Source organism: Narcine bancroftii, chromosome 12 (assembly GCF_036971445.1).
Source record: "Narcine bancroftii isolate sNarBan1 chromosome 12, sNarBan1.hap1, whole genome shotgun sequence".
Taxonomy (NCBI): Eukaryota; Metazoa; Chordata; class Chondrichthyes; order Torpediniformes; family Narcinidae; genus Narcine; species Narcine bancroftii.
In genome coordinates, this window is record NC_091480.1 from 6,511,402 (window position 1) to 6,536,830 (window position 25,429).

The 25,429-nt window shown below is 41.5% G+C and overlaps 1 protein-coding gene across 4 annotated transcripts in view; it reads left to right on the top strand.

The window, feature by feature from the left end:
* Positions 1 to 25,429, top strand: part of LOC138747086 (cytohesin-3) — an 88,795-nt gene that overhangs the window by 43,954 nt on the left and 19,412 nt on the right. For all 4 annotated transcript variants that reach the window (XM_069906027.1, XM_069906026.1, XM_069906028.1 and 1 more), the window contains 5 exons: positions 1,399 to 1,463; positions 4,291 to 4,357; positions 14,867 to 14,985; positions 17,576 to 17,656; positions 21,142 to 21,254. In XM_069906027.1, the coding sequence (XP_069762128.1) occupies positions 1,399 to 1,463; positions 4,291 to 4,357; positions 14,867 to 14,985; positions 17,576 to 17,656; positions 21,142 to 21,254 (445 nt within the window). The remainder of the gene's footprint in view (positions 1 to 1,398; positions 1,464 to 4,290; positions 4,358 to 14,866; positions 14,986 to 17,575; positions 17,657 to 21,141; positions 21,255 to 25,429) is intronic.

Below are 25,429 nucleotides of genomic sequence, written 5' to 3' on the forward strand. Positions count from 1 at the left end.
AAGCGTAGCAAAATTGAAATTGTGCTTTGGCTCTCTGTCTCTGTGGCAACCACACTTTGAAAGATAGTCACAGAGGATTTGAATTTATTTGAAATGGACAGTAACAGCATCTGGACATTCTCTATTTTTAATGTCTGTTGTTTCCCAAATGTGCCCACATTATCATAGTCCATTGGAATCTACATCTCGGTCATGACCCATGATGTAGATATTGATTTAATTTGATTTTGGAAAGTGGGCAAAGCTGGCAAAGCCTCATTCATTGACCAATCCAAAGCAGGTGGTGGGAGTTTTCCCCTTTTGAGCTCCTGCACTTTTGATGCTATACTGGGAGTGGCCTATGTCAACATTTACAAAGTCTATTACATTGTACAGAGTCATTCTCATGCTCTTTTCAAATTTAGTGACTGTCCTTCCAAATGGGAAGACTTAATGAGCAGTGATTTTCTTTTACCAAATTGGGTGCATATTTCCATGAAATTGTATCACTTAATTTCCCCCCCAACATCAGGATTAATCTGTTGTCTGTTGATTGAACAGATGCATTCTCCTGAAGCCTTTATTGTTGACTGTTTCTATTTCACTGTGGGGTGGTGTGGGAGTGTATCAGAAACCATTAAAGTTCTTACCCAGCTTGAAGCAATTTGTTTAAGCATTGTTGGACTTTAGCTGAATGTATTGCATGTAGTACACTTCACTCTTGCACTGTAACACAAATCCAAGGTAATTTTACAAGATGCATAAATTGAGTGTGTGTGTTATGAGTTTTTTAAAATTTTTTTTATTTTTCACACCATAAACCATATTGACCAAGATACATACAGACATTTTTCTTCTTAAATATATACAGTGTCGTTTTCTCCCCCTTTTTCCCCCCTCCCTTCTCTCCCTCCCTCACTCCCTTCTAGTGTGTGTGTATGAGTTGATGTATAATGTAACTGTGGCAAGTAATTGAACAGACTGATTTCCGTTGCTATCTATTTGTAAAATAGGACAAGTTGGAATCCACTGCATTTGCTGTGTATAGAAATGTTTAGGGTGCAATAATTTGAGAATGGAATGTATCTCAAATTATTCACCTGGAAAAAATTCTGTGGTATTTCCCTCTTTGCATTATTGTATTGCTTTAAAACCTTGCTCCTAATTTTAGCCTGGATCCTGGGAGAGTAGGTTGAATTCCCTTGGGGAGTTGGAAGAGGGGAGTGATTTATTTTGTCTGTCTGCAGCTGCTTCCCACATGAATAAGATTTACTATATTGCATTTTGCATTTCATCATTAACTTCATCTTCAGAGGTGTCTGGATTCATTTTGGAAATAGTGTGTGTTTGTTGCATTTTCCTGGTTTAAGCTGTCTTGTATAATTGTATTTAAAATTTTAATATTAATTTTTTAAACAGAGGTTGAAAGACGAGATCGCTGAAGTAATGAATGAAATTGAAACTCTAACTTGTAATGATGAAAGGTGAGTTGCCATTTAAACCCTTTTCTCTCTTGCCTGAATGTTTAATTAAAAACTATTCTAAAGATCAACTAAAATGGGTTATGTACATGCTTGTCAGTACAATAATGATGGAAGTGTTAAGCATGAAGGATAATTAAATCCCTAAAATATATTTTTAAATCAAAAAATTTAGAGATACAGCACAGTAACAGGACGTTTCGGCCCACGAACCTATGCCGCCAAATTACACCCAATTAACCTGTACCCCAGTACTTATCAAACAGAGGGGGAAACCAGAGCACCTGGAGAAAATTCACACAGATATGGGAAGAACGTTCAAACTCCTGAGATGCTGCAGAACTCGAACCCACGTCCCAATAGCTGGCACTATAACAGTGTTGTGCTTAACAGTGCTGTCCCATAAAAAATTAATATTTTTAAAAAAAATAATTTAAATTAAAAAAATATACTGTTGCTCTATCTAGGTTATATTTTATTAGACAGATTGCACTAACTCCCCTCTTTTAAACAACTATAGATTGAATTAAATTGAACATTTTATAGGGGAAACATTCTGTGCAGTTAAAAAAAAGTTTAGATTTTGCTCTGCTGTGAGAAATTTCTAAAGATTATAATATATATTGACATTTATCTAAATTTGCTGTGTTAATATGTGGGTAACTTGGATGTGTGGAATATACAAATTTAAAAAAATATACTAATAACACTTGATGTGTAATGCTGAAGCCTTTAGCTGGGTGTCACAATATTTCACCTCTTGAATGATTTGAGATAGAGGGAGTTAATACCTAGTCCAGCAATTGTCTGCCTAAAGCATCTACTGTAGCAATGCTGTTTGGCAATCACTTTTATTTATATAGAGCTGATTCCATTAGTATGATGTTCCAGGAAGCTATTTGGGAATGCTCTCAAATATTATTTGATACTGAACCACAACAAAATGTTAATGCAGATAACCTGAAACTTTATGAAAAAGAGGATTTGAGAACATCTCTGATGAAAGAAAGGGTTTGGGAATTATTTCGGAGATTAATTGAAAAAGTATGGCTGCCCTCTAGAAATCTAGAGGCTGAAGAGACTAGTGTTAGAAGAGTACAAGAAATCTTGGAGGTTGTGAAACACGCAAGTTTGCAGACACTGTGATTGTAATTGGTCCACTGCAAAATCTCTTCAAGTGATGCCATGTTATTACTTGGTCCTGAAGGGCTACTGGTTGGGAGGAAATTCGAGATGGGACATGTGAGACTAACAGGCAAGGAACCAGCATTTGGCAGAGGGGTTGGGGGGGGGGGGGGGTGGTGGATGGATTCATCTTAAGTTCTGTGCACAATTCATGAATCAAATGGAACTGAAAAGTAAAAGGGCCATTTTACCTTCTTGAGTTTCATAACCCCAGTGTGCAAGTAACTGAGCTTAACTTCAATATTCCAGCCGATCTCACTTGCTGCTCCTCTTGAATTTTGAGTGATGAAAGAACACCGGCTCTTCTGTTTAGTTGAAGTCCAAGAAACTTTTGTTGTCTTCGATTCATGTTGAAAACATCCACCCGGTTTGGGTACCACAATGAATGGGATTTGGCACAGAGCATTGAGGAGAAAAATTGAGCAGTGATTATTGGTGTGTGATTTACGTTCCTGGTTTCTGTTCAAAGAGAGAATGAAGTGCGAAGCAATGGAGGTCAGCGAAGCGTGTTCTAATTTTGTGATTCCTGCAGTTTTGCGCTGTTTGTTTCACTGCTGCTCAGCTTGTTTCTTTTATTGAGTACATAATCCAGGGACACTGATTTTTCAATTCCCAGCTTGTGCTAGTCCTGTCTCGAACATCGCCAGTCGGTTGGTTACTCCTGCCTTCTGGCAAGTCATTGCGGCAGAAAACAGAAGTGCAGAGAAATGAGGGGAACTCCTTCAACCCCACATCAGACACACCACACCTAGACATACACCATTGACTCATTCTCTAAACTCTGCAATTCCTGGCAGCACTGAAGATGCTGGGAAATTTAATTCCAATTTTAATCTATGTGAGTTGTATTCTAGGAGTCTGCAGCAATTTTTTGTAATCTGGGTTCTAAAGAGCTCGTTTCAATTCTATAAACTCCATCTAATCCTGTGATTGCATCCTTCTGATCCCTTTTCACCTTTTTATCATACTTTTACCTCAGCTTTCCACTAGGCAATGCATTTTATAGTTTTGTTGCGGTGAGTATAACAATGTCTGCCTGCCAGTTGTTTACTTTTATGAAGGATGGTTTCAAAAAAAATCCAAGCCCACTGCATGCATATCTGGAGGGTATTCAACATGAATCTAAGGCATTAGAAGGCAAGGTAATTTTTCTAATGCACACTCTCTAGTCTTGCCGTTCTTGCCCATCAGAAACAATGCTTCTGATTGGTCGGACTCCAAATTCAATCCCATTTTAAAGCCTATTTTTATGAAAAGAAATGTTTAACATTAAGTACTTAGAAGGAAGAGAACCACCCTGACAACTGACACAAGCACTCTTAGGAAGTAATCATGTTGACCATCGCCTTCTCCACAGCCTTTCTTCCTGTTCACGTCGAAGAGGTTCTCAACTTTTTTTCCCCCACTCACATACCTCCTATGGTATAGGATGTCATAGATGCTCTGTGGTTAGTAAGGGATTACTTAAGGTGATATGTGAGTGGGAAAGAAAATGTTGAGAATCACTGATTTAGACAAAGGACCAACATTTTGATGTTGCATTGGATATGCTGCAAGAGGACCAGCTCAGGATCATGGTGTTTCTTGGTGAAATACAAGTGACTTCACTTAAGATTCCTCACTTCTTTTTTCACTTCCTTTACAGTAAAACAACCCAAAGGAATAAACAAATGGCAATGGGTCGAAAGAAGTTCAACATGGATCCCAAAAAGGTAAGGGTCACATCTCTTGGATAGTCAATAACCTGAGTCACTAACTAGGTTTCTCAAGAAATGCTGCCCGAATTGTTGAGCATTTCCTTTACTTTCTGTTTTTATTCGAGATCCTTGTCCATCTTTCTGCTCTTTGGTTAATGAATATTTTATTCTGGCCATTACTTATTAGTGTGCTTCTCAGACCAAGACCTAAAAATTGGAGCAGGAGACAACAACGTGGCTCCTTGAGCCATCTTTGCAATCAGAGTGATTCTGGCTAATTCCACTTTCTTGTGCCCTCAATGAATGGATATCTCACTCGGTATATGAGAACCCTCTGTGCAAGGAAATTTCTTTATCTTGGTTTGAAACCGATAACCCCAATATCCCGTGTTCTCTATCCAATCTGTTCTGTTGGGATTAAGCTGCTGTAGCCCAGCCTACATTCGTGCACACTGGCATGCCACTCTATAAATAAAATAACCTCAAATTTGTGGTATTTAATTAGGATTGGAAACTCTGCTAAAGAAATTGTTTCCTGATTGTAATTGTTCAGAATCCAGTTGTTCCTGTTTTTTTATCTCTGCACTTAGTCAAAAGGTTGAACTGTTTTTGTTCACGTTATCTCAGTGTGTGTGGGAGCTTGCTTTTGTGACAATTAGATGCTGTATTTCCTATTTTACACCAAGGTTGACAATTCAAATGCAGTACACTAGTTGTAGAAGGAATAAAGCTACTGCTCACCCTTCAACACCATTATTCCCTCAGTGCTGGTCAACAAACTCCAAACCCTGGCCTCTGCACCTTTCCTCATCGGAAGACCACAGTCAGAATGAATTGGAAACAACGACTTCCTCCTCACTGACGATCAAAACAGGTGCTCCTCAAGGAGGCATACTTAGCTCACTGCTCTACTCACTATACACCCATGACTGTGTGATCAGGCACAATTCCAATGCTATCTAAACATTTTCCAGTGACGCCATGGTTGTCGGCAGAATCATAAACTTCAATGAGGAACCATACAGGAGGGCGATAGATCAGCTCGTTGAGTGGTTTTACACCAACAACTTTGCACTCAATGTTGGCAAAACCAAGGAGATGATTGTGGACATCAGGAGGAAGTCAGGAGAACATGAACCAGTCCACATCAAGGGCTCAGTGGTGGAGAGGGTCAATAACTTCAAATTCCTGGGTGTCAACATCTCTGAGGATCTGTCTTGGACCCACCATGTTAATGTAATCACAAAGAAGGCTCGCCTGCGGCTATACTTTGTGAGGCGTTTGAGGAGATTCGGTATGTCACCAAAGACTCTTGAAAACTACTACAGGTGTACCATGGAGAGCATTCTGGCTGGTTGCATTACTGTCTGTTACAGAGGTGCCAGCGTTCAGAACAAGAAAAAACCCGAGGGTTGTTAACTCGGCCTGCAACATCATGGGCATTAATCTTCCTCCATCGACAAGAGGTAGTGTGTTAAGAAAGTAGCCTCTGTTCTCAAGGACCCCCACCACCCAGGCCATGCCCTCTTCAGTCTGCTTCCATTGGGGGAAAAGGTACAGGAACCTGAAGACAAGCACTGCTTCTTTCTCTCTGCTATCCGATTTCTGAATGAACAATTAACCACAAACACTGCCTTATTTTGATTTTTTTCTTGCATTGGTGAATCTTCCTTGCTTCATGTGCTGTACAGACATTTCCTGAAGTGGTCTTACTTTGACCTAACTAATGGTACATCTATGAAAGCATAACCCCCTCCTGTTACATTGACCTCAGTTTTCTAAAGTAGTAAATATCTGAAAAGGGGAAGAGAAATCAAAGAATGGAATTCCAGAGATCAGGACCGTAGCAGATGAACAATCCTGGATACATTACAAGCCAGCATTGGAGAAGTGCTGCGAGCTTGGTGAGTTGCATGCTTGGAGGGATTTCTAGTGAAGGAAAGGGGAGGATTTGAATACAGAATGTTAAAGTTGTTTTATTGCTGGGCTAGGAGTCTGTGTAAGTCAGTGACCCTGGTATCCGGAATTCAAACAAATGGCAAAAAAGTTGAGGAAAATAAATAAAAATTAAAATTAAAAAGAATAAAGTAATAGGTTAAAAAAAAAGTTTTAAAATTTGGCACATCTTGCTGTTAGTTTGCCAATCCACCACTCCTCGATGACAGCTGCAGCCAGTTCCCACCTTGTGACCAACATAAAGAAATTCCATTTCACAAGACATTATTTTGGACAAATTTCTTTTTCTTTGGCTTGGCTTCGCGGACGAATATTTATGGAGGGGGTAAAAAGTCCACGTCAGCTGCAGGCTCGTTTGTGGCTGACAAGTCTGATGCGGGACAGGCAGACACGGTTGCAGCGGTTGCAGGGGAAAATTGGTGGGTTGGGGTTGGGTGTTGGGTTTTTCCTCCTTTGCCTTTTGTCAGTGAGGTGGGCTCTGCGGTCTTCTTCAAAGGAGGTTGCTGCCCGCCAAATTGTGAGGCGCCAAGATGCACGGTTATCAGCCCACTGGCGGTGGTCAATGTGGCAGGCACCAAGAGATTTCTTTAGGCAGTCCTTGTACCTTTTCTTTGGTGCATCTCTGTCACGGTGGGCAGTGGAGAGCTCGCCATATAACACGATCTTGGGAAGGCGATGGTCCTCCATTCTGGAGACGTGACCCATCCAGCGCAGCTGGATCTTCAGCAGCGTGGACTCGATGCTGTCGACCTCTGCCATCTCGAGTACTTCGACGTTAGGGATGAAAGCGCTCCAATGGATGTTGAGGATGGAGCGGAGACAACGCTGGTGGAAGCGTTCTAGGAGCCGTAGGTGGTGCCGGTAGAGGACCCATGATTCGGAGCCGAACAGGAGTGTGGGTATGACAACGGCTCTGTATACGCTTATCTTTGTGAGGTTTTTCAGTTGGTTGTTTTTCCAGACTCTTTTGTGTAGTCTTCCAAAGGCGCTATTTGCCTTGGCGAGTCTGTTGTCTATCTCATTGTCGATCCTTGCATCTGATGAAATGGTGCAGCCGAGATAGGTAAACTGGTTGACCGTTTTGAGTTTTGTGTGCCCGATGGAGATGTGGGGGGGCTGGTAGTCATGGTGGGGAGCTGGCTGATGGAGGACCTCAGTTTTCTTCAGGCTGACTTCCAGGCCAAACATTTTGGCAGTTTCCGCAAAGCAGGACGTCAAGCGCTGAAGAGCTGGCTCTGAATGGGCAACTAAAGCGGCATCGTCTGCAAAGAGTAGTTCACGGACAAGTTTCTCTTGTGTCTTGGTGTGAGCTTGCAGGCGCCTCAGATCGAAGAGACTGCCATCCGTGCGGTACCGGATGTAAACAGCGTCTTCATTGTTGGGGTCTTTCATGGCTTGGTTCAGCATCATGCTGAAGAAGATTTGAAAAGAGGGTTGGTGCCAGAACACAGCCTTGCTTCACGCCATTGTTAATGGAGAAGGGTTCAGAGAGCTCATTGCTGTATCTGACCCGACCTTGTTGGTTTTCGTGCAGTTGGATAATCATGTTGAGGAACTTTGGGGGACATCCGATGCGCTCTAGTATTTGCCAAAGCCCTTTCCTGCTCACGGTGTTGAAGGCTTTGGTGAGGTCAACAAAGGTGATGTAGAGTCCTTTGTTTTGTTCTCTGCACTTTTCTTGGAGCTGTCTGAGGGCAAAGACCATGTCAGTGGTTCCTCTGTTTGCGCGAAAGCCGCACTGTGATTCTGGGAGAATATTCTCGGCGACACTAGGTATTATTCTATTTAGTAGAATCCTAGCGAAGATTTTGCCCGCAATGGAGAGCAACGTGATTCCCCTGTAGTTTGAGCAGTCTGATTTCTCACCTTTGTTTTTGTACAGGGTGATGATGGTGGCATCACGAAGATCCTGAGGCAGTTTTCCTTGGTCCCAACATACCCCCCACCAAATGTCACCATGCTGAAAGATGTAGGCATAAACATGTAAAACTTACCCTTAAGCAGAAGATTGAGATGTGTAAGAGCTGAGAAGAAGGTGACAGTGGAGGAATTTAAGAAGAGTCTGAGGCACAGTGTTCGATTTCAAATGGCTGGCTTTGCAGATTCAAGATTTTTCATGATATTCCTATATCAGACACCTGGTGGAGCAGAAATGAGCAGATCACGAGGCAGCGGATAAGATTTAATTAGAGATGTAAGAGTAAGTCTCAAACAACCAGAAAATGTACTTACCTGGCATTTCCCAATCTCCTCTGTATAATAATTAAGAACAGATTAGTGGGTTGAATGTTTGTGTAGATCTTTCATTTGATGTGTGTTGAACTGTCTTCCAGTGGTCAGACAGTGGGCTTTTTAAAATATTTTTTTATTTTTCACACTGTGAACCATATTATCCAAAATATGTACAAACGCTTCTCATTAAATTTACACAGTGGTCTTTTCACCCTTTCCCTCCCTCCCCTCTATCCACCCCCCTCCAAAACCCATAAATATTCACCATATACAATATCTTCACACAAAGGAAAATAAACAAGAAAAATGCATCATCTATTTATTTATTACCCACTGAATCTAGTCGTTTTGTCTTCTTATCATTTTCGGAGATGGAGGTCGTAGGCAAGCTCTCTCTGACATGTTCCATGTAGGGTTCCCAAATTTGTTCAAACATTATGACTTTATTTTTTTAAATTATATGTTATTTTTTTCCAATGGAATACATTTATTCATTTCCATGGACCATTGCTGTACTCTCATGCTCTCTTCCATTTTCCAAGTTGACATTTTTTTGCTATCACTAAGGCTATCATATTTAATTTTTTTTGCACTTCATCCAATTTGAGGCCTAATTCTCTACTTATGTTACTTAAAAGAAATATCTCTGGTTTTTTAGGTATGTTATTTTTTGTGATTTTATTTAGTATCTGATTTAATTCTTCCCAAAATGTTTTTACTTTCGTACATGCCCAAGTAGCATGTAATGTTGTTCCCATTTCCTTCTTACAGCGAAAACATCTATCTGATTATGTAGAGTCCCAATTTTTAAAATTTTTGAAGAGTGATATACACCCTGTGTAACCAATTATACTGTATCATGCGTAACCTTGTGTTTATTCTTCATAGTTCCAGAACATAACTTTTCCCCTACTTCATTTTTTATCTTTGTTTAGATCCTTTTCCCACTTCTGCTTAGGTTTATAGTTTATTTCATTTTCTTATCTTGCAGCTTAGTGTACATGTTGGTTATAAATCTTTTAATTATCTTTGTGTCTGTAATCATGTATTCAAAGCTGCTTCCTTCAGGTAATCTCAAGGTGTTTCCAAATTTATCCTTTAAATACGCTTTCAATATGCAAACATTGTACCATGAGTTATTCCATATTTATACTTCAACTGTTCAAATGTTAATAAATTATTTCCCAAAAAACAATTTTCTATTCTTTTGATTCCTTTTCTCTCCCATTCTCTAAAGGAAAGGTTGTCTATTGTAAAAGGGATTAGGGGTTTTTGCGTCAATAATAATTTTGGTATTTGATCATTCGTTTTTTTTTCCTTTCTAAGTGGATCTTTTTCCATGTATTAAGTAAATGATGCAATACTGATGAGCTTTTATATTGCACCAGCTTTTCATCCCACTTATAAAGTATATGTTCCGGTACCTTCTCCCCCAGTACTATCTTAGTTCAGTCTGCTTTTTCCCTTGTCTGGTAAAAATCTGATAAATACCTTAATTGTGTGGCTCTATAATAATTTCTAAAATTTGGTAACTGCAAACCACCTTGATTATACCTCTCTGCTAATTTATCTAATGCTACCCTTGGTTTCCTCCTTTTCCACAAGAATTTCCTTATTATTCTCTTTAGTTAATTAAAGAATTTTTCTGTTAAAGGAATTGGTAACGTTTGAAATAAGTATTGTATCCTTGGGAACATGTTCATTTTAATGCAGTTTACCCTCCCTATCAACGTTAGCGGTAATTCTTTCCAATGTTCAAAGTCTTCCTGCAATTTCTTTATTAGTGGCTGATCATTTAGTTTGTACAAGTAGCTTAAGTTATTATCTAACCTGATCCCTAGGTATCAGATTGCTTGTACTTGCCATTTAAATGGTGATTCTTTTTTAAATTCTGTATAGTCTGTGTTACTCATTGGCATCACTTCACTTTTATTTGCATTGATCTTGTACCCTGATATTTCTCCACACTCCTTCAATTTCTTATGTAATTCTTTTACTGATACCTCTGGTTCTGTTAGGTATACTATGATGTCATCTGCAAATAAGCTGATATTGTACTCCTTCTCCATTATTTTTATCCCTTTTATTTTATTTTCTATTCTTATCAGTTCTGCCAAAGGTTCTATTGCTAAGGCAAACAATGAGGGGGATAGTGGACATCCCTGTCTAGTTGACCTACTTAATTTAAATTGATTCGATATATATCCATTTACTGCTACCTTCGTCAACGGTCCATTATACAATGCTTTAATCCAGTTTATATATTTTTCTGGTAGATTGAACTTCTTTAATACTTTAAATAAGTATTTCCACTCTACTCTGTCAAAGGCTTTTTCTGCATCTAGAGCAACAGCTACTGTTGGTTTCTTGTTTCCTTGAACTACGTGGATTAGATTAATAAGTTTACAGACATTGTCCGCTGTTCGTCTTCTCTTAATAAATCCAGTTTGATCTTGTTTTACTATTTTAGGTACACAATCGGCCAATCTGTTTGCTAATAATTTCGCTATTATCTTATAATCTGAGTTAAGTTGAGATATTGTTCTATATGATGCTGGTGTTGATGGATCCTTCCCTGTCTTTGGTATTACTGTAATTATTGCTGTCTTACATGAATCTGGCAAGTTTTGTGTTTCTTCTATCTGGTTCATAACTTCCAGGAGAGGAGGAATTAATAACTCTTTAAATGTTTTATAAAATTCTATTGGGAATCTATCCTCTCCTGGTGTTTTATTGTTCGGCAGCTTTTTAATACATCTTGTACTTCCTCTATTTCAAATTGTTTTATTAGTTTGTTTTCCTTTTCTTGCAATTCCAGCAGTTCAATTTTAGCTAAAAATTCCTCCATTTTATCATCTTTTCCCTTGTTCTCTGTTTGATACAATTGTTCATAAAATTCTTCAAAGTTTTCATTAATCTCTGTATGTAATCTCAATATGTAATTTGTTTGTCCTTTTTCCTTGATGCCAGTATCGTTCTTTTAGCTTGTTCTGTTTTAAGTTGCCAGGCTAATATTTTATGTGTTTTTTCTCCTAGTTCATAATAATTTTGCTTTGTTTTCATTATGTTTTTCTCCTCCTTGTAAATTTGTAATGTTTCATATTTAATTTTTTTGTCCGCCAATTCTCCCCTTTTCATTACATCATCCCTTTTTACTAATTCCTTTTCTGTACTTACTATCTCCCTTTCCAACTGTTCTATTTCCCGATTATAGTCCTTTTTCATCTTAGTTACATAACTTATTATCTGCCCTGTAATGAAGGCTTTAATTGCGTCCCATAATATAAATTTGTCTTTCACTGATCCTGTGTTTATTTCAAAATATGTTTTAATTTGGCATTCAACAAACTCCCTAAATTCCTGCCTTTTAAGTAGCATGGAGTTTAACCTCCATCTATATGTTCTTGGTGGGATGTCCTCCAGTTCTATTGCTAATAACAGGGGTGAATGATCTGATAGTAGTCTAGCTTTGTATTCAGTTTTCCTAACTCTCCCTTGAATATGGGCTGACAACAAAAACGTATCAATCCTTGAGTAAGTTTTGTGCCTACTCGAATAATATGAAAATTCCTTCTCTCTTGGGTGTTGCCTCCTCCATATATCCATAAGTTTCATTTTCTGCATTGATTTAACCATAAATTTGGCTACTTTTTATTTGTCTTTTGTCCAGTTTTATCCAACATTCGGTCCAAATTAAAGTTAAAATCCCCTCCTATCAATATATTTCCTTGTGTGTCTGCAATCTTCAAAAAAATATCCTGCATAAACTTTTGATCCTCCTCATTAGGTGCATATATATTGAGCAAATTCCAAAATTCTGAGTATATCTGACACTTTATCATTGCATACTTCCCTGCTGGATCTATTATTTCCTCCTCTATTTTGATTGGTACATTTTTGTTAATTAGCATGGCTACACCTCTAGCTTTTGAATTATAAGATGCCATTACGTGTCCTACCCAGTCTCTCTTTAGTTTGTTATGTTCTGTTTCAGTTTCCTGCACAAATGCTATATCTTTTTTTTCCTTCTTCAATAAATTTAGTAGCCCCTTCCTTTTAATTTGGTTATGTTTATAGTCATATAATTCACATGATCATCTTATTATCTTGCTTACACCTCTTTTCCACATCTTCGCCACCTCCATCCCCTTTTTCCCCATTTTCATCTCTTAGTTTTCTCTTATTACACTTAATGTACAACACATTTAAGACATAAAGTACCCCCGCAGTTCCCATATCCACTAATACCTTAACTCCAAAAGTTCCCCCCCTCTCTGAGTTGCCCCATAGTCAGACAGTAGGCTTGAGGAATTGAAGTGTTTGAAATTTGAATAACGAGATTCAGCTGCTTTCGTTTTCAGTTCTGAAAGATTCCAATAAATTTGAGATCTTTTCAACTCTTTATAACAGATGGAGATGGTTTAGGCCCTTAAGCTTGTGTGGCCATGCATAAACATTTTGGTCATTATTTATCTACTGAGTTTGTCAGCCATAGCACTTGTGATGATCATTGGTTTAGCAGAAATGTATCAGTCTCAACTACGCAAATTTCATACCTGAGGTTAAAGGATAAAGCAAGCTGCATAAAAGTTTAAACGCTCCCTTCAGCGTCTATCAGAGTATGACAGGAAGTTCTACTTTACCACCCATGCTACTAATTCTGTTTTTAAAAAAAAATGTTTGTAGCTATGAAATTGAAAACATGGAACTTGAAACCTTTGAATAATTTTTTTTTCAAAACAATGCAGTAATTTCCACTTTCCACCTACTTCATTGCCTCCCCATTCCCAATACCCCCTGACATCCCTGCTTCCCTGTCCAAGCAGCCCCTCTTCATACCAGTGCTTTGGCAGTAAATGATGGCATGCTTGTCAGGGTGAGCGGTATTGTATCTGCAACTCCTGGCAGTGATGGCGGTAGACCTTCCAATAAGCACAAAGCTGAAACCAAGTTGTCTTTGTATTTTACTGTAGCTCTGACCTGTAACTGCTTGGAAATATCTGGTTACGCTTGTCATTTGTAAAAGCCAAGCTTTCTCAATTGTTAGGGAGTGTTTTAAACAAGTATGAGTGGGCTCAGAGACTTGTGGCCCTTTTATAGAGTGAAAAAATTGACCATAAAGGTGAAAATACTCTGAATCGCAGAACTTACCATCATAAATGCTCTATGAGCAGCTCTAAGGCGCTGACTCCAATCTCTCTTCAACCAAGTGTCAGCGGTGAAATGAAGTGCTCTGCCATGCATCATAAATGTATAGCCATTGCAAACGGCTGGATAGGGGCAGGCTAATGGCTTTGCAATGACGGGGTCAGCTTGCGACCCAGGACTTAACAAAGCTGTTTAGTGAATCTGCGCAAAACAGTTTGTGTCAGACAGAGCCCTGGGTAAATCCTGCAGACATTTGTCTAATGTGTCTCCCCTGAGGTCGTTGCTCCCACAGCTAGTTCTCCCTCCTTTCCCCTTCGCCACACCCCCCTGCCACGTGTGCAAGGGGGAGTTCGCCTCCTCTTGGGGATGCACAGTTGGATGCCAATTTTGGGATGACTTCGTGCTGCGGTCCTGGTTTCTAACAATTTCCCTCCTTCTATTCTCCCCCTACCCCATCGTTCACCCCCAAGAGAGAACTCTGCATTCGGGGGTCAGAAGAGGAAACGAAGGCAAGCCCGAGGAGGAGCACCCTATCAGCTTCACACACTGGTGCCGAGAGGGTGCGCTGGATGCAGAGTAGAGCTTCCCCAGGGACCGCAGGCACTCTGCTCTCTTGCTCGGGCTGGTGGTGGTTGAACTATGAACCTGCTTCCCCCCCCCCCTTTCCTACAACCAATCTCCCCCATCAGCAACATACCACTCAGATGGGGTGTGGTAAAATGGTCTTCCCTTGTGTTCATGCATAAATCTTCCTCCCCAATGTTGATTAGTGGTGCCATGGCAACAGTTGCCCCACCTCCATCAGCTTGGGAGGATGCACTGAGGCGCTGTTCCACATAAAAATGATGCTGGAGCAGCCTTTTAAGATTGCTCTATGAAAAGGTAAGTTCAGATTTTTCTCTGGATGAAGCCAGCCTGGAAGCGGAGGCCTTCCATCAAAACACCTTTAGAAATCCACTTCACACTGTGTTTGTGAGGTTCCAGTGTGATCAAGGGGCAGATGGTCTACAGGTCTCACACCAATAGATAAAGGTTGATTTGAATAAGAAACCCTAACAACAGGAAAGGTGAGTGTTGAGGTGGGGGAAGGGAATCTTTTCCTTTTTCTTTGGCTTGACTTCGCGGACAGGGAAAACACTGCCATTCCATCCCAATATTGCTCTGACACTTGTTTTCTTTGGATTACAGGGCATTCAGTTTCTAATAGAAAATGATCTTCTCCAGAACACTCCTGAAGATATCGCCCAGTTCCTATACAAGGGGGAAGGATTAAATAAAACTGTCATTGGGGACTATTTGGGAGAAAGGCAAGTATTTGCTCACTTAATGAGCAGTAGTGGAGAGCTATCTAAAGATATTAACTAACATTCTAGGGTAGCCTCTAACTTTAGCTTTTGTCACGTGTTTATTTTTTGTAATAGATACACAGAACAAGATGACCTAATAGAGCGTAGAAGAATGAGAGGGGATTGTTACGAGTGAGAAAATAGATTTGCTGGGTCTCAAAAGCAAGGACGCTGAATGCAGTTTTGTAGTAAATGGTTTTATTTACAAAAGATGGGCGTGAGATAATGTTAGCGGAGATAATGCACCTGCAGTTTCTAGTGAGCATGGGAAAGTGGTAGTGGCAATAAAATATACGTGCACAATTTATAGACTAATGTGGGAAAATTGCACCGGCAACGACACCTGCCATCCCTTGACTCAGTGCAGGCATGGCTGTATGCTACTCGGGACACTAATTAAACACGCTCCCACCCCTATAAGTGTGCACACTTTACCAACAATTTCTCCAGCACCATTCCACGGTTCTAGGCCGAGAGGGAAGCAGGGTGGTCCCAAGATGGCATGAGAAAGCATCAAGCACACGTTGTGCCTTTTATAGTGCTGGAGGGCTAGACAGGTTAGATCAAGAATAATGTTTCTGATACTGGGGAAGGCCAGGACAATGGGTCACAGTTTAAGGGTAAAGGACAAGCTATTTAAGGGTGGCATGGTTAATGCTCCACTATTATAGCACTTGGGACTGGGCTTCGAATCCTGCGCTGTCTGTAAGGAGTTTGTGCGTTCTCTCGATGTCTGCATGGGTTTCCTCCAGGTGTTCCAGTTCCCTCCCACCCTTCCAAACATGCATGTGTCAATTGGGTGTAATTGGGTGGTATGGGCTTGTGGGCCGAAAGGGTCTGTTACCATGCTGTATGTCACTATATATATAAAAAAATTTGGGGCTGAGATGAGAAGATACTTTTTCACTGAGAGAGTTGTGAACTTGTGGAACTCCCTAACACAAAAGTTGTTGAGGCCCCTTCATTATAAACATTTTCAGAAGGGAGATGGATGTGGTCCTTAGGGTTAAAGGGGCCAAGAGGAATGGAAAGAATGCAGGAATAGGGTTCTGAGGTCTGTGATGAACTACAATCCTTTTGAATGGTGGTACAGGGTAGGAGGGCTGAATAGTCCACTACACCAATTTTCTACGATTCTATGGTTGTGGGACTCAGTGGGGTGATCCTCTTTGTATCTCCCATGACAGGCTGTGTGGGATGTGTTGTGTAATTTTCTTTTTGCACACCGACAAATTTGTTTAGTATTTCTTCACATCTTAAGCTTGTCTAAGTTGGACGACAGAGTTCATGAACTGATAATTGGCGGGGCTGAGCACCATATTAGTTGGGGGGGGGGATATCAAGTTCTACTTTATTATCTCGTGGGAGGCTGAAGAACAGCTACAGGACCTCTGCAAATCAGTGGATTGGGCTGTGTTCAAGATCTCAGCTGAGCATCTGACTGATTACACCAGGGCTGTCACAGATTTTATCAAAACCGATGTGAATCAGTGTGTCCCCACCAAATCATCCAGGATTTTCCTTCACCAAAAGCCCTGGATGAACTATGAAATCTGGAACTTGCAGAGAGCCTGATCACAGGCATTTTTGTCTGGAGATCCAGCGACCACTGAATGAGGAAGGAGATTTACTGCTTCACATTAGTTTTCTTGGGCATTGCAGAAAGCTGGATTTAATTTTTCTTGTAGAGTAAGTGCAATTGGTCAGGAAAGTTTATGTGAATATGCATCAAGAAGGAATGCCTTCTGTAGAGGAATTTTCTGTTTGCTTGAAGTGATCACCAAAAGGGAAATTCAAAGCTCAGGATTTAGCATTAACAATTTCCAATGGCAGAAGCATTGATAATGCACAAATATGCTGGAGAAACTCAGCAGGTCATGTTGCCAGTAACTTAGGATTTAAGACCCAGCTCAAAAGTCAGAGGGGATGTGAAGAATTCTTTTTGCATAGCTATTGTGCTGCTTGATGGCAAATTCAATAGGAACTTTCAAAGGCAACTGGATAAATGCACAAAGATGGACTTGTTATAGGGGCTGTGAAGAAAGGTCAAGGAAAATGGGACCTGATGTAATCATAGAATTTTTGGGGGTCAAATTTTGGGGGAGGGGTTGACTTTACACAGGTTATACTTTTGACTGCGATAAATACCTGCGTTGTTCAAGGTGTCGGGAGCTTGGATGGGCAGGATCGGGTGGTGAATCCACGTTCGGTTTGGGGCTTCGGGAGCTTGGATGGGCGAGGGTCCACGGTCAGGGTGTCAAGAGCTCCGGTGAGTGGGTGGCCAGCCAAGGCAAGGATCTGCGTTGTGTTGGGAGCTCGGATGGGCGGTCATTCGGGGCCAACAAAAGAGGGGGGGGGGGGGAGGTTTGACTATTACACAATGTGAGTGATTACAGGAGTGCATGCGGTCGGTAACCGGAGAACTTTCTGATGAGGCATGGTGATTTGAAGAGTGATGTCAGACAGGTGGAAATGCAGAGTCGGCTATAATCTTATTAAATGGAAGAGATTATATTGTGTAACGTGTATATTTTTTGTTCCCTTGTTGCAGAGATGAATTTAACATTAAGGTTCTCCAAGCATTTGTCGAGCTTCATGAGTTTGCTGATCTTAATCTAGTGCAGGCTTTGAGGTATGTGATTTTACAAATTAATGCTTCTGTGAAAATTTATGATTATTGTAGATCCAGCAGATTAACATTGAATTAATCAAACCAGTAGGTTTAGAGTCTCTACCATATGAAATAAAGATTATAGATGTTAACTTCTATTTCAAATCTTCCAGCAAAGCATTTTTCTTCTGTATTAATTAGATTTTTTTTTTGTAAAATTAAACTAAACTTTTAAAACACTTGAAAGGGATGTGGTTAGCAGAGTGGACATATGGTAAGAATTTAATACAGTGCTTTCAACTCTGAAGGTTATGAATTAAAGGCTCATTCCAGAGACCCAAGCTCAGAAAATGGAGCAGGGACTTGCTGCTGTCATACAGCACAGAAACAGGCCTTTCAGTCCAACTTGTATGTGCTGGCTACATTGTCTAACTGACATTTACCTACGTTTGACCTACATCCTTCTAAACCTTTCCAATCCTCATATCTGTTTAAATGTCCTTTGGCCATTCCAATGGTACCTGCCTCTAACACTTCCTCTGGTAGCTTATTCCATATACCCATCATTCCTCATGGAAAACCTGCCCCTTGGGTCCCTTTTACATCTTTCTCCTTTCGCCTCTCATTTTAGACTCCCTACCTTGGGAAAAAGATGGTGACTATTTAGCTTTGGAGACCTGGGTTTGACCTTGGCCTTGAGTGCTCTCTGCGGTGTTTGCACATTCTCCTGTTCATTTGCGCCCAATTCCATCCAATTGACCTACAACCTCCAGTACGTTTTGATCGGTGGGAGGAAACCAAGCACAAGAAACCCACGTAGATAATGGGAGAATGTACAAACTCCTACAGAAGTAAAACAAGAAAGTCTGCAGACACTGTAGTTGAAGTAAAAACACAATGCTGGAGAAAATCAACTGGTACCTCATTTCCAAAGATAATGATACATAACCAACGTTTTGGGCTTGAGCCCTTTATCAGGGTACGAGCAAAATGTTGGCAGGTGCCCGAACTGAGCGCCTGCCTACATTTTGCACACACCTTGATGAAGGGCTGGAGCCTGAAACATTGGTTATGTATCTATCTTTGCTATATAAAGTTCACTGCCGAGTTTCTCCAGCATTGCCTATAAGAAGTTTAAACACATCGCTGGATTTGAACCCCATTTGCTGCGCTGTAACAGTGTTGAACTTACTGTTACGCTAACCGAGCCACAAGGCTCCCAAAGATTTGCTGGTAGCTGCCGGGATGATCAGAGGAGAATTGAGGGATATGTCCTAGGGAATAGCTGGCAGGCCTAGAGTACATGGAGAGATCAGGAATGGGACTTTGGAGTAGTTGTGTTAGGAGCTGGCACCAATCTGGTGGGCCGAATGGCAGCAGCTTCTGTGATAATGGCTGAGCCCCTGAGGTCGTGCTGACTGTGGGAAGTTGCTCTGTGGGAAGTTGCTCATTTTGGTTTCAAATATTCCCTCTCGGGTGGATACTTGGCCTCAAAGCACTGGCAATTTCTTCAGACCTATTTATTCCCAGCCAGTGCCAAAAGCAGACAGCAAGGACCAGGCTGTTTGTGGGGCCATTTCTGTTCACCCATTGGTAGGAATGATTCCCCAATTATAAGGGTAGCTTGGCTGCATAAAGTCCTTGTTGACTTTGGACCATCTTGAGATGGTTGAAATGTAAGGCTTAATGTAACTGAGATGATTGCTCTTGAGGAGAATAAAGATCTGATTGAATCATCTTTTTATTCTGAGTTATATCACTGTTTGAAATGGGATATGGGCTGGGTGTGTAAATGCAGGGTTAACTCCTATCAGAAGACAATTACAGTGTTCCATCACTAGAAAAATATTGGAACTCAGGGAGATGTTGTTTACATACTGATATACCCATGATTACATTCATTAAATTTCATAAAACACCTTGCATGTGTGTACTCGTGCCTGTCTGTGGGCTACGTGTCTCGCTGTATGAAGGAGCAGGATTGATTAACTTCCATTAATTGCCACCTCGAGAATATTACCAAGTCTTTCTCTGGAATGTTACTGGGGCTGAGTTGCAAGGAGATGTTGGAAATTTTCACCTTGGAGTGAAAAGGCGACCCCCTTTTGTAAAATCACAAGGGGCATGGATGAGGTAAATAGTCATGGCCTTCCACAATAGGGGGATCTAAAACTAGAGGGAGTAGATTTAAAGTGAGAGGTGAAAGATTTAAATGGAGCACCTTTTTGCCACAAAGGCTGGTGGATCGTGGGAATGAGCTGCAGCAATCTGGGTTTGAATCCCATGTTGTCTGTCAGGAGTTTGTATGCTCTCTCTGTGTCTGTGTTGGTTTTCCCTATGGGCTCTAGTTTCCTTCCACCCTTCAAAAACATACTGGGGTGTTGGTTAATGGGGTATAAATTGGGTGGCACAGACTCATGGGCCAAAATGGCTTGTAATCGTGCTGTATGTCTAAAATCTTTTTCTAATTTAAAATTTACATGGCTACTAGGAATGGGTTCAACCAGCCATTCACAACCTTTTTTTTGACCATGGCCCCCTTAGGATTCTGTCTAAAGTTTATGGGCCCTTCCCTGAGAATCAGTCAAGTTTAGTTGGTTTCAGATCAGATATTATTTATTGTCATGTAATAAACCAGAAATGTAATATTACACAAAGATTTGCCATTAACTTTGCTCAATGGCCCTTACAGTCAGAGAAGGAGAAGCAAAAGTGAGTCCCCCAGAGTCACAGTTGTCTGGATTAACAGACATTGGCAACCTGACCAGATCCAAGCCTCCAACACAGTTAGGAACCCTTCAGTACCCAGGGCCCTTCGGGAGCCTTCCTTGCCCTCAGCATCCTCTCTAATCCCAGTTCCAATCCCTGGTCCTTCTGAGCCAGTCTCCCACAGCCCGGTCCCATTGGTTTCTTTAACAGCCAGAGCTGTTGGCAGTAGGACTGGGTGGTAGGACCCTTTGGGGAAGTGTTGTGTCTGTGTTTTTCGGCCCCACCGCAGGTCAGAACTAGTGGGAGCACTGCTGTTACAGCAGGCTCTGGCAGCGCCACCATTTTTTTCTTTTGTATTTCTTTCCTACTGACTACATCAAAAATATTTTGATTTCAGTCTGTTTTTTATCCCCCTTCCCCTTCCAACCCCCTGTACTAAATGTGCTGTGGTCTCCATTTAGAATGGCTGGTGTAAAGGGCTGTAGGTCAAATACAGACACTACTCAAGTAGACAACTTGTTTGGCATGGACAAGTCAAGCCAAAGCCTTTGCTTTGATGTAAAACTAGCTCTTAAATCTCATGACTCTCAAGTGTAGAATGTTCAGCTTGTTATTAAAACCATCACAATAAGAAACAAAGCTCTGGTGAATTGGCAGCTTCAAGCTGTTCATGTTGTGAGTGATGGAATTTGTACAACTTGCAGTAATGAAGAAACTCCTGGCACCTCTCAGCTCTTCAGCTTAAGTGCAGATTGAATGAGTTGTTAATGACTGGTCCTCCTGTTGTTCTGTGACAGACAGTTTCTGTGGAGCTTCAGACTGCCAGGAGAGGCACAGAAAATAGACCGAATGATGGAAGCATTTGCCTCGCGTTACTGTCAATGCAATCCAGGGGTCTTCCAGTCAACAGGTTGGTAAAATTATATCTACAATATCAAATAATGTTCAATAATTTTCTGGGTCAACTTTTTTCCCCTCTTGTTACTTTATAATACTTCTTTATAAATAGAAGATAGTCCTGAATTTTGATTAGTAAATGTCAAGAGGTTATTTTTTATATATAAACCTCGAGGGAGAGTTTGTAACTGGAGTTTTCATCTTGGAATAAGTGGCCTTCATAACTGAGATGAGGAGATTCTTCTGAAAGTTGTACCACTTTAAAATTCTCTACCCGAGTGCATGACGCGTCACTTACCGCATAATTGCAGGGGCGGGATCTCCCTTAAATAGCCAGGTTGATGGTTTAATGGATCGATCCCCCTGGAGCTTAAAAGGTGCTGGAAGCACCTATGACCCAGTAATCACACCTGGGTCCCAGGAAGGCTACCCAGGGGCGGCAGCTTAAGAGTGCCTAGTGTCTCCCTTATCCCAGATCAGGGTCAGGGCATACAGATGTAGGAAATGCTGAAGAACCAATTGTTAGAATACTTGTCTGATGTTTGAAATTTAATCAGGTGAGATTTGGGTCTAATACCCTGGGAGAAAGATTGACAGCTTTCATTTCTGTTGGCTTTTTAATGGAGAAAAAGGTCTCTTGGTGATTTGCACAAGTGCTGTCAACCAAAGCCTCAGTCCAAGAGCTATTCAGAGAGCAAGGACTTGATCAATGTGGTGGCCTTAAAGGGAGGACAGGAAAGGATGAGTGGAGTAAAATTGGGATCTAGGTAACTAACATCTGTGAGTTCATGAGGCCATGTATGAAGAAGCTTAGATATCTTGTAAGGTTACAGAGCTGATGTTTGGAAGGGGAAATGTGGAGAGAAGCAAAAACAAGGATGCATTTTTTATAATTAAGTCAACAAATGCTCGTTGGCTTATGGGTGAATGGGAGGTGGTGTGAATTAGGACAGGTGCAGCTGAATTTTGGATAAGTTTGAGTAGAATCCAAAATAGGAGAGTGATGAGTATTTTGGAATATTGAAGTCTAGCCTGAGGAGTTCAGCAACATAGAGAGTGGAAGAGTAGAATGATGTTTAGAAGGAGTTATCTGTGATGGAGTTATCTGTGGCACAAAGCTAATCTTGGGGTTTAGACTGGGAAAAAGACCAAGGTTGTGAACAGTCTTTCCCAGGAGCAGTGATAGCTGGGGAACTGTTTGAACAGTTTGAATTGGAGATTGAAAGCTATGGTAGCATTTATTTATTCTGTTCCATGCTTCTCTGGCCAGCTCTTGACTTTATCTAGGGCTCTGATGCCCTCTATCTTTGTATATTCCACAATGGAGGAGAGGTTTGATTCTTTCCCTTTCTGTCATCTTTTTCTGGATTCAACTACTTCTGCCCGGACAGCTTGCAAATAAAAGATGTTCACCGTATCTCTGTACGTGCGACAGTAAACCAATTCAGCCTGTTGAGTTGGCTGTGGAAAATTGCCTTCGAGCCTCAAGCCCCTGAGAAATCAAGCCTATTGAGTACAACGCTGGGGAAACTCAGCAGCTAAAAATACATAACCAATGTTTCAGGCTTGAGCCCTTCATCGAGGTGTGAACAAAATGGTGGGGAGGGGGGTGCAAGGAGAGGCAGGGGGAGGAGCACAGCCCCACAGGCAGGAGATGATAGGTGGATAAGAGAGAGAGAGGGCACAGCAGCAAATGGTGGGGTGGGGCGGAGGGGGGGGGAAGGAGGAGTAATATGGTGCCTTACAGTGGTGACTTTATGAGAGCAACTCTGACGGGAATGATCAAATATTCCCGGTCAGAACTTCTAAAAATCAAACAAAAAAAACCATAAAATCAAACCTAATTGACAGCATGAAAGGTCCTAAAATTGCTTGGAATTGGTAGAATCGGCAATCTCCGTCAGGCTGAGGGACCTTTAACAGCTCCAGTAGGTTCAACAACAACTCCTGCAGCAGACCCACGAGCAAGGTAAAGAAGACCCGACCATACGGACATCGGGGGGTGTGGGGGGGGTTGCTACAGATCAAGCTGAGATGCTGGGACCTGAGGCTTGCGCTCCCTACCATCCTCCTGGCCAATGTACAGTCCTTGAAGAACAAACTTGAACTCCAAGCCAGGCTTCAACATCAGAGAGACATCAAGGAAGGCTGCGTGGTGCTTTATGGAAACGTGGCTAAAGGCAGACTTTCCAGACATGGTATTGCAGCCCAAGGGCTACACCCTCCATCTCACTGATCGAACACCGACCGGTGTCTAGAAAAACCAGGGGAGGTGGCGCTTGTGTCATCATTAGTGCACAGACCATGTTCCAGTCCTGCTTCCCCAACCTGGAACATCTGGAGATCAAGTGCCGCCCATTCTACCTGCTGAGGTTTGTTGTGCTATGGTTAGTAAGGGATTACTTAAGGTGCTCTGTGAGTGGGGGAAAAAAAACAGGTTGAGAGCCACAGGTGTAGAAGGTTATGGGTCAGTTATGCATATGAACAGAAATAGCAGATGGAGTTTAATCCGGACAAGTATGAAGTGTTGCACTTTGGGAGGTCAAATGTAAAGGGAAATTGGCCACACGAGTATATATGTTGGTAAAGAAGGTGCATCGTATGTTTGCCTTCAATGGGCATTGATGACAAGGGTAAGGAAGTTGTGTTGCAGCTGTATAAAACTTGCGTCAGTCCGCACTTTGTGTGCAATTCTGCCCCCACCCCATTACAGGAAGGATGAAGAAGTTGGAAAGGGTACAGAAGAGATTTGCCAGGTGCTGCTACATGGATCAGATTGGGAAGAGGTTGGACAAACTAGGTTTGTTTTTTTTTCTGGAGAATTGGAGGCTGAGGGGAGACCTGATAGGAGTTTATAGAGAACGATGATAGCCATTAATTGGGGAGGTGGTCAGAATCTTTTTCAAATGCTAGAGAACTTGTGATTGAGGTGAGGTTGGGGTGGGGGGAGGTTTAAAGGAGATTGAGGGGCAAGTTTTTTTCCCCCTCCCACAGAGAATGCTGGGTGCCTGGAATGGGCTGCCAGGGCTAGTGGTGGAAACCGATATGGTAGCGATTGAAGAAGCTTTCAGATAGACCTGTGAATGTGAAGGGAATAGAGGGATAGGCATCATGTGCAATCAGCAAAGTTTTAGATTAATTTTGGCCATCCTGTTCGCCACAGAAATTATGGGTTGAAGGGCCTGTTCACATGCTATAATGTTTCTATGTCCTTACTGTGAAATATTTAAGCAGTTTTTGATTAAAATTATTGATGTCTATGAACTGATGAAAGACTTTGGTCACATCAGTGTTTTTAATTTTGGCTGTTTGACCTTGGTTTCTTTTAAATTTAAATTTAGACATACAGCACGCTAACAGGCACCTTCTGGCCCTCGAGCCCTTGCTGCCCAATTACACACAATTGACCTATGACCCCAGAATATTTTGGAGGGTGGGAGGAAACCCACGACGAGACACGGAGAATGTACAAACTCCTTACGGACAATGCTGGATTTAAACTCTGGTCGCTGACGCTGTAAGAGTGTTGCACTAAATGTGCTGTTAATATTCAGAGTTCTCCAATATAAGCTTGAATTGTATCTGTGAAGACAATGCAGCCTTCCTTTTGCTGCCCCCAACTCCTTGTTTCTTCCCTTGTCCAGGTCTGTTACCCTTGGTTGTGGTATGCTTACAGCATCTGGATGCGTACTTCCCCTTGGGCAAGGCATGCACTGTCTGGACTTTCCAGCTCCTGACTGCAATCTGGCATATTCCGACACTGGAGTTGAGGAGGTCAACCGTCACCTGTTCACAGTTTGGGAGTTGATAACTTGAGGAAGAGGGTGGAGATAGGGTAGGAAGTATCTGTACTCTTTAGAGAACAGTAAATCTTCTCACACTCTGCTGGTAGCTCTTTAGTCAAACCCTCTCCAAAGGGAAAAGGGGGAGGGAACAAGGAGGAGATTAAAATAGAACAAGACATGAATTGTGTTTTGAAGCTTTTTACTTTTTGTCCTGTTCCCCCCCCCCCCCGCCCCACTGCACCCCCCAACCTGGATCCCTTTTCCAATTTCTGAAAAGGGAAAATAAATGATGTTGCAGAACATTTGCTTCTGTGTGCCTTCTACCTCTGACCACTTCATCAGATTCATTAAACAGGATATCCTCCAAACCAGCCATTCTCAACCTTTTTTTAGTTAGGCCCCC